The following is a 9,873-nucleotide window of genomic DNA, read 5'->3' as shown; positions in this document are numbered from 1 at the left end:
GGTGTAATATCAGGATTTCTTTTGACAATGTCCTGGATTTCGTGGGCAACCTAGCTTGTAGTTTCTTACTTGTTCCCAATTATGTTTACCCCATGGCATAAATGTGTAGGATTTAATTTTTTCACTTCAAAGGAGTGGCCATCAGAACATAAAGAACCTCGTATCCTCCAAGGACAACCACGGTATGAGCATGTAGCAATAACTCTTGATTTGTCACTAGCCTTAATTGTGATATCAAAGTTATGTATTATTGCATTGGAACGAATAACTTGTTTGAAACTGAACGAATCCTCAAACCTTGATCCTACAATAAGAGTATTTTCCTCTAAATCTGGATTGTCAAGAATACCTTCACACATTCCACCAACTATTATATCATTGTTTGTCATTATATTGCTACTTGTATCATGTTTGTGCACATGCTGGCTATCACAAGCAATACCTATATCTTCTTCAAGCTCTTTCACAACGACAACCACCTCCATTTTGTGGGAATCAGAAGAATATGTAAGCATATCCATAACATCTGTCTCACTTATAATGGACATGTAATTTTTTGGTGATGTTCCATGGATGTGATAATGTAGGTCGTAATCATGTGCCCTTAGCCACGGGCATAGTGCTTATGTTTGTTCTTTCAGTAAAAACAAATTAACATCACTTCTCACAAACTTTAAAGTTCTTTGACTACCACCAACATATTTTTGCCTCGTCTGTCCCTTCACAACACTCCAATATCCTCCAAATTTGAATACAATATAACAGAAATTGTTGGAATCCATATCTAGCAAAGAAGTTTGTAATAAAAAAAATTATTTCTGTTCATAAAAGCTGCTAACCTAATAAAAAATCAACATATATCTAACAAACCAGACAATATCGCAGCTTACCTAATCAAAATATTTCTGTTCTAGAGGTAGAACGAACGCGAGTCTTGACGGGAGGCTTAGGAGGGCTTTTTCTGTTTCAAAAAAATAACTTACCTAATAAAATTTGTTCTAGCAAAGAACAGAACATAGCGTCTTACCTATTAAACATAAATCTATTACCTAATCAATTTTTTCCTGTTTCATAGGCAGCACAAATGCTTCGGCAGGGATGCGAATCTGGAATGGAGTATTTGGCCGGAATGTACAAGAGGCTAGACGGGAGGACGGGAGGCTCCGATGCTTTTCTTCCGTAACTAAGATCCAAGAAATGAAGAAGATGAACAAATGCCGAAGGAACAGCAGTTTCGCGCCCACACAAGCAACTCACGAATGGGGTTTAACGGAGAGGAAGACGGAGTGGTTTTTTGGAAAGGGAAAAGTTTTTTAGTGGTGTGTGTGTAAATAGGTAAGTTTGGGTGTGAGATAAGTAAATAACATAGTTTTAAGTGTTAGGTATGTAAAAATCCCTATTTTTTTTAGCTTATCTAATTTTATATAATGATATATTTTATTTAAAATTTTCTTGATTCCAATATAGAACATATAAAATAAATTTTTTTTTTTTGGGAAAAAAATAAGTTTTTTTAAAATAAATAAATTACAACATTTTAAAGCAAAACAGCCACCTACACAACAAATCGCTTTCAAAGATTTTCATTAAAATCAGATCTTCGATTCCCAACGGCCTCCACAATCCATTTTTTACATAAACACCCCATTCTTTTTCAAATTTATTTCTAGTGAGAGGTGCATTGTTGACCTGACTAGCATGACCAACGTAAACGTTCTTCACGTGGTCCGCAAATCAGAACGGAGACCTCCTAAAATGCACCAAATTCGCACCCAAAACTTCGCCCAATCCAGAAGGAAGCTCACCAGCCCAAATCAGAGCAGCAGTTCGTAGTCGCTCGCCTGTGCACGTGGCGAATAATCATTTGGATCTACGCCCCGCCGATATAGTAGGCCGAGGGATTTTGTCTGCCACAGCATTGGCGGACCACCGTCCTTTTAACTTATTACACGAATCGTGATGTAGATGGGCGGTAGAATTTATTCGACTTCGTCCGTCGATTGCTATTCGCATGTGCCAAATTATTATTCGACTATGGGCCCGCTACAGGATCGACGGAACACTGCCGGAGCAATAGGTACGTAAGGCAGGCGCCATTTCATGTTAGTTCCACGAGGGAGTTTCTATAGATTGGATCACCACCGTCCATCATATTTTAAACACGAATCCTATTGTAGATGGACCGTGATCAATCTTTCCATACGAGACATTTCGTAATGTAAAATAATATTCTTTCGATTTGGTCGGTTCACCGTATCTTTCTGATATTATAAATATTAATTCGTGCGCGCCCCTCCGGCAGATTTGTGGCCCGCGACGCGGCGGTGAAGGAACTCTTACATTCACCGGAAAATAATATAATAATATTAGCTCCCGTTTGTTCTTCCCGGCATACTGTAGCATTTGCTTCTGGATATGCCGCCTGCACTCTCTTTTATATATCTGAACTGTAGGGCCTCAGGCGTCACTCCGGTCATCGTTCTTTAAGTTTGATTCTCCATCGAGAGGATGGAGGAGTTCACAATGTCCGTGGAAGAAGGCCTGAGGCTGGCGAAGCGTGTGTACGCTGGTAAGGACCGATATGCGGAGGCGCCTCCGAGGCAAACGGCCGAGATGGAAAGGTCGAGAGCCTCTCTCATCCCGAAGGCGCCGATGTTGTATGCGGTGATCGTCGACCCAGCAATCGTGGACAATCCGGACATTCCGAGCTACCAGCCGCACGTTTACGGACGGTGTGATCCGCCAGCGTTGATTCCGCTCCATATGAAGGAAATTGCGGTGACGACTGATTGCTATATTGACACGGCATTTATCAGTGTCCGAGGGCGCTGGCGGCTTCACTGTGTGATGGGCAGCCGGAGGTGTGACTGCCGCCTCGTGGTTCCCTTTGGGGAGCAGGTAAGCTTGAAGCGTAGTGTTCCGGGCGGAAATTGTCAGATTTCTCATTGGATTACTTGAGATTTCGAGCTTCTTTGTTTTAATTTATCACTTCCCTTCAAGATTTCGTAAAGGTAGATAGAAGGACAGAATGATTTTGCTTGTTGAATTTAGTTTATTGTTTGCTGAGGGCTGGTAAATGGAGTTTATTTAAATTCTTGGATGGGTTGCGATAATACAACAATTTTGTTGTGAAAAAGATTTGCGTATAATGGATATAACATTTTGTGTAGTATTCAATTTGAATGAATTAAAATTTAGGATTCATAAAGATAATACAAGTAGTTTGGACAACTCTAATCAAGATGATGTTGATGATCATAGAAAGGTTATTTGAGTCCGGTGTTTCATGCTTAACAACAGTGATTAATAGGAAAAAGTTACCTCAAGATATCTGATCAAATTTTGTCCAAGATGTAGTTCAAAGTGTTGGATTCACTTTGAGATGACTCAATACAGGCAAGATTGGTATTGCAGTAATCTCAAATCAAATCTAATGACTCTAACTGTCATCCTCGCCAAACGTTTGATAGGATATCCTAAATAAAAATTTTTACATAATAATTGTCGCATGCCCGAACATTCATGCTGATAGAGAGACAGAGTTTTAACGTCCTAGCTTTGCACAAATATCTAACACACACAAATAAGAGAGGATTGCAAGACCTGCACGAGACACTTGATTTTTTACGTGGAAAATCAGTAAAGAGAAAAACCATGAGGCTTGGCACTACCAAAATGATTCCACTATAATTTATATTTGATTACAAGTAGACCCCTTCCTTGGGGGAATGTATTGATACATTATAAAGAACACATGGTTGAAGTTGGAAGAGTCCTTTGACAAAAATTCAACATAAATTCAAGTGCTGAAGTTTGGAGTTAGAGTTGATGTTGATGACCTCCATCAATCTTATATGTAATTGCGTGTTGGCATCATTGGAGACGGAAGGTGATGAAGTCAATAGGCATTGGTGTCGCCATACAATGGTGGTCCAAATGACGGTAGTTAGGCAATGAAGGTCAGAAGGCTTGTAGTTGGTTGATGAGAGTCAAATAACCATAGTTAGGAAACAGTGGTTGGAGGATCGTGGTCGAGTGATGGTGGTAGACCGTTGTCAAGCCATGGTGGTCGGAGGACCGTGGTTGGGTGATGGAGGATTATAGTCAAATAAAAGTGGTGGGAGGATTGTAGTTATCAGGCGACGGTGATCCAAGGTCCATAGTCAGTGGGCAACGGAGGTCGAAGGACTGTATCTGGCGGGCGAAGGCGGTTGGAGGACTGTAGTCAATGGTTGACGAAGGTCAAATGGACCATAGTCGATGGGAGATGAAGGTTGGAAGGATCATAATTAGGTGATGACTGTTCGAGAACTGTAGTTGGCAAGCGACAGAGGTCGGAAGGACCATATTAGGCAGACGACAGTGATCTAAGGACCATAGTTGGGTGATGGTAGTTCAAGGATCGTGGTCATACAAGAGTGGTTTGAGGACCATTTTCAGCGAGAAACGGAGGTTGATGGACTGTTGTTGTTAGCTGAAGAAGGATCAATGATAATGGTCGAGACGGTAAAGGCCCGACGAAGATAGTCGGGTTATAGAAGTTAATGAGGGTGGGCTGGGAAGAAGGCCTAAGGCTGGCGAAGGGGTGAGGATTGATGTATATCTTTTTTTTAAATATTTTTTTTTCTTAATTTCCCTGCCATCCCACTCCCACACTCCATTCAATGCTGCTTGGTCGGAAAGAAATCGAAGAAGGGGGAGAAGAGGAGAGAGAAGGGTTTTCAAGTCATTTTTGTTTGTCCTTCTTGTTATGAAAATTATTCTATTCGTAGTAAGTAACTATTTTCCTACTTCTATTTTTGATGATTTTGATTTCTACTGATTTATCTCTCATAACTCTGCTAAAATTGCATTATCTTTTGATTTCATAAGCTTTCACACGTAACTTCTGATATATTATAGATTTGATCAATTTAAATGATTTTATTACAATTTTACTGGTTAAATATGTGTATAAATGATGCAAGAAAAAATTTGAGAAGGGCCCCAAATTTTTGCAAGCAAAGACTAATGCTTCCTAGATAATAGAAAATTACATAAATTGCCAAAAAAATACAAAATACTACAAAAACAAACTTGAATATTATAAAAGATGCTTACAAATTTTGATGGCATAAAGACAACTTAAACACCTAAAGTTGCTTTGCCTTGAGAAGAAGGATACAAGTGGAAGGGAACTTGCGGATACAAGAAGGAGATTAGAAGCCGAGACGAAGAGCGGAGAAGCTCGCAAGCCTTCCCAAGAAGTAGAAGAAGAAGTGGAACAAGCTCTCAAGCTTTTCCAAAAACCATCAGGTTTTCATGTCCAAAAATAACTCACATAACATCCTTTTTTCATCCCAAAACACCTCCTATTTATAGAAGAAAAGGGCAGCCAAACAACCACCTAAAACTACTAAATTATCCCATTAAATCTTATAATATAGAAGGCCAAAAGACAGCAAAACAGCTGCAGGAAAAATGCACAGAAAACATAGAAGAAGCCACCGAAATCCCCCCCAAATACCCACGGGAAACTAGCTAGCAAAGGTCCCGAAAAGCCAGCACAGGAGGCAAAGCACCAGGGCATGAGAAACCAGCCAGCAAGGGACCCGAAGAGCCAACACAGGAGACAAAGGGGCAAGGCACGGGAAACTTAGAAGACAAAGGGAGGAGAAGAGGCACAAGTGGGAAAACCAAAGACACACAAGTAGAAACCAAAGAGACAAAGGAAAAGGGTGAATGAATCTAATAAATATTCAATTTATGAGCTTAAGACAGTCTACTAGATATTAATGAGCTGACATCTAGTAGAAGATATTACAACTCACAAAAAATAAAACCCAACTTGTTTTGCCCCCCCCTGCCTACATCAATAAACGAGTAGGGAAAAAGTTATACTAAAAATGGGTTGAAAAGAAGCGTACTATGATTTGACTTGATAATGCTGAAATGTGACATGGGATGAAATAATTGAATTGATTAATATGTATGGAAACGATGTACTAAAATGATACTAATTGATATGATATAATGATGTACTGACTAATATCATATCAATATTAAGAGCATGGATGATCGTACTGATGCCACAATGATAAGAGTACATATAATAATGATAATATCTGATACATGATAAGAGTACTACCAATATTGATATATTATAAATAATATTATCAAATTATGGACTACTAATAATTGATACCTATTATTATATGTTGATACTGTATGGATACTGATATCTCAACGATAAGAGTATGTATGATCGTACTGATATCTTAACGATAAGAGTACAAATATTATTGATGATATTTTATACATAATAAGAGCAATGCTAGTGTATATATATATATATATTCTGTATGAATTTATTATTCAATCATTCTCAATCGTAGCATTTGCTTTATCTTGTCATACATTGATGTATAAATTTATATATATGATTTACTACAACATACTGTTCTTTTTTATCTTGCATTGATTTCAGTTGTAAAATTTTGGTTATTTGTTGTGCTATGTGCTTATTATGTGGTTTTAAATGACTTCAGGTAAGGATTCTGCAGCTTGAGGCTATAACATGCATAATTTTCTTTCCGCAGTGCCAGTTTTGCTTTCTTCAGTTTTTTGGTTTATGTATATTCTTTTATAGCTAGTGTGATTATTTTATAAATTGTTTTGAAGTGTGGTTGTTGGATGTAATTATGAGCTATAATAATATGAATTATATTTTTCGTTGTTTTTTATATGCATGTAATGCAATTAATCAGTTCTGGATGTTAAATTGATCTGGTTGAGAATGATTGTTGATTGTTATTGAAAAATATAAGTTATAAATGGATAAAAAAGGAAAAAGAAAAGAAGTTCTTTCACTTTAGATCCCGAGGCGTGAAAAGTGGTCAGGCAGATGCTCCAATACTGTGTCCTACAGAGGTTCAATCGTGTTCAGTCAGCGGTGGTTTGACAGCGGTGATGGGCAGTTGTTAAGTGATGGTGACCAACTAGAGGTCTAGCGATGGCAGTCGGGTGGCGAGGTCCGATGACAGTTGATCGATGAAGGTTTGTTGGTGGTGTTGCTTTGTTGGTGATGCTACTCGAGTTGAGCTCTGGAATTCTTCAAGTTTTAGAGATCTTTTGAATATCTAGCTATGATCCAAGTCCCCCTTCATATAGGAGTGGAGACCTAGTTATAGATTTCTGGGAGTGACATGCCCTGTAAATATTGAGAAAATTCGGAGCACTCCATCGAACGACCCATATTGATTTCCTTGATCACGAAGCTTACGTTCAGAATTTAAGTGTGTTAAATGTCAGAATTAAGCAATCTTAGGCTCATTAGATTTGTCTCATCGAGCCGCTCGATTCAGCTGTAAGCTTGCCATATTTTGAGATAACTTTATCATCCAATTAATGTCCTGAAGTGTCTCAGTATGCTTCAGGTCCTTGATTTGAGCTCATTTAAGCTTGGATTAAATCATTTTTGGTGTTCTTGAGTTTGTTTTGTCGAGACATATAATTTTGTTGAAATCATAATCTAGATGGTCCCAAATTTGATTTTGGAAGTTTCCCATTGAAATATGCCTCAACATTTATGCTCGATCAAGACAATTTTCAATGGTGTATCAATAATAAGGCTTATTTCAGAGAGAATAGTGTGTAAACTATTCTGCTGCATATAGATTAAAGTAGGTAACGATATTTTCTAAAAAAGTTTAGTATTCCTTATGTTAATAATGTTCTTGAGAGGCTTTTTGATTTGTGTTGGGGAAGAGATGAAGAGTAAACACCACAATGATGAAACAAGCAAGAAAGTAAATCAGTAAATGTAGTGGAAAAGTAAAGGACATTAGGATTTAATGTGGAAAAATCCAGCATAAGAAAAAAACTACGGAGCCACTTCACACCAAGAAATTCATTATGAAAATTGCGTGGAATAAGTACAGATCTCTCTTGTTTCTCAATCTCTCCTTCCTTTTCTTCTCACATGCATCGTGCTCAATGTCTTCATACTCAAAAAAATATAAGAGAAAGTAAGTTATAACCCCAAGGGACCCAAACTTCAAGAAAAATGAGAAAAATAACTATTCAGTTCATCTCACAGCACTGTGGTGGCCAATCTCTGTTTGACAATGCTATAGCACTCAAACACTCAGCTCTGCGGTGCTCTGTCTCTATCATGACCCATTACGGCGTCATATCTTGATCGTTGCGGTGCTCTGCTCTCTGTTGTTCAGTGCTGGGGCGCTCAGGTACGCAATGCCGGGGCGCTCAGGTACGCAGTGCTGGGGCGTTCAGGTACGCAACGCTGGGGAGTTATACAAATTTTTTTTTTTCCAGGGGGTAACCCCCCACACTTCCCAATGAACATGACAAGCTTTGAGGTTCGAGACAACATAACAACTTGATTGATCAACACAATCAAATTCCACACATAAGAGCTTGGTGTTATTCTGATGCTAATTCTATTAAGGTATCGATGTTCTTTGTCAAATGTTTTTTTAGGGAAGTAAAATCATGCAACGAATACAAACAAGAAAAATAAAGCAATAATTTAGTACACCGGGATTTAATGTGGGAAAAAAAATCAGGAAAAAAATTACGGAGCCACACAAACCAAGAAATCTATTATAAAAATAGGGAGAATTTGTATATATCTATTTTTCTCTCGCTCTTTTCTTATCTCTCTTCACTTTTTGCACATTTCTACTACATAACTAATAAAGAAATACAACTTAAAACTATCCAAGTGATGCTACCATTGAAGTTAAATATGAAAAATGAGAAAGAAAACTGTCCAACTTGACTCAGTGCCACGACGCTAGGTTTTGAGCGTTTTGAGCGTTTCGACGCTCTGTTTTCTATCTCCAATCTGATTAACAGTGCTAGGATCTGGGGTGCCGCAGTGCTCTATTCTTTGTCTCCAAGCAACACAAGTGTACAACTCCTCAACATTGTACTGTTGTAAGGAAAACATTTTTTTGGGGTGCAAAACACCCGAACCCAAGCAGGGGGAACCTGTGCTGCCATCCAGTGAGCTCGACCAACATAATTGGGATATGAGGCAACAATACAACCAGATTGATCGACACGATTGGATTCCACATAGAACGAACATGTTTTATGTTTGGTTTAGTGTAATTCCAGTGCTCTTTTGGCTTATGTTAAGATCAACCCTAAAGCAGTTACGCCATTTCTTATTTTGTGGTGTATATCATATGATTCTATAATGAGCTCACCAGCAACTAAGGACAGAATGAGAACCATCTGATGGAACAACAACCATTGCATTCTTTTTTCTCCAAAAATCTTGGAGATCGCAACATCATGACAAAACACCACACACAATTAAAACTGTGATAAATAAACACTTCTTAAAAAAAAATAACAACAAAAATGATCATTAGTCTTATAAACATAATAAAAAACAACAATTGACCTAGAAAAAAAAATCTAGATAATCTAACTTAGTCAGCTAACATTTTACTACTTGCATGCAACTCTTCGTCAATCAGCCATGCCTAAAAGCCAAAATTTAGGAGTAGTGATGGTAGAAGTTACAATTCTTACATTGTACTCCGATAAAACATGATCAATTTGCAAGGCTTTGAGAGCAAATGCAGTGAGTGAATTATTAAAATCATTAAGTATAAAAAAAGGAAACTCTAACAAAACTTTAAATTTGCTCCAACACCACAAACCTTGCTAGGTTATTGCCATAATGTCAAAGTTTAGTGGCGAATGAAGGGATTTTCTATTTTTCTTCACTCTCCTGTATCTTCCTTCTCTAAGGCAGAGACATAGAAAATAATTAACTAATTTAGATGAATGGTCTAAAGAGTTGTAGGGATTACCTTCCCATGTTCCGTTTTCACCGTGATTGACTCTTTCTTGTGGTAG

General features: G+C 38.0%; 1 protein-coding gene across 3 annotated transcripts in view; it reads left to right on the top strand.

The window, feature by feature from the left end:
- Positions 1 to 2,311: 2,311 nt before the first annotated feature.
- Positions 2,312 to 9,873, top strand: part of LOC110110411 (von Willebrand factor A domain-containing protein DDB_G0292028) — a gene marked incomplete at its 3' end in the record, with an annotated part of 58,553 nt that continues 50,991 nt past the window's right edge. Inside the window, 1 exon segment of one of the 3 annotated variants that reach the window (XM_020841874.2) lies at positions 2,312 to 2,898. In XM_020841874.2, the coding sequence (XP_020697533.1) occupies positions 2,509 to 2,898 (390 nt within the window). 3 annotated transcript variants of the gene reach the window in all.

Source organism: Dendrobium catenatum, unplaced genomic scaffold (genome assembly GCF_001605985.2).
Source record: "Dendrobium catenatum unplaced genomic scaffold, ASM160598v2 fragScaff_scaffold_199, whole genome shotgun sequence".
Taxonomy (NCBI): Eukaryota; Viridiplantae; Streptophyta; class Magnoliopsida; order Asparagales; family Orchidaceae; genus Dendrobium; species Dendrobium catenatum.
This window is presented reverse-complemented; position numbering and strand designations above follow the sequence as displayed.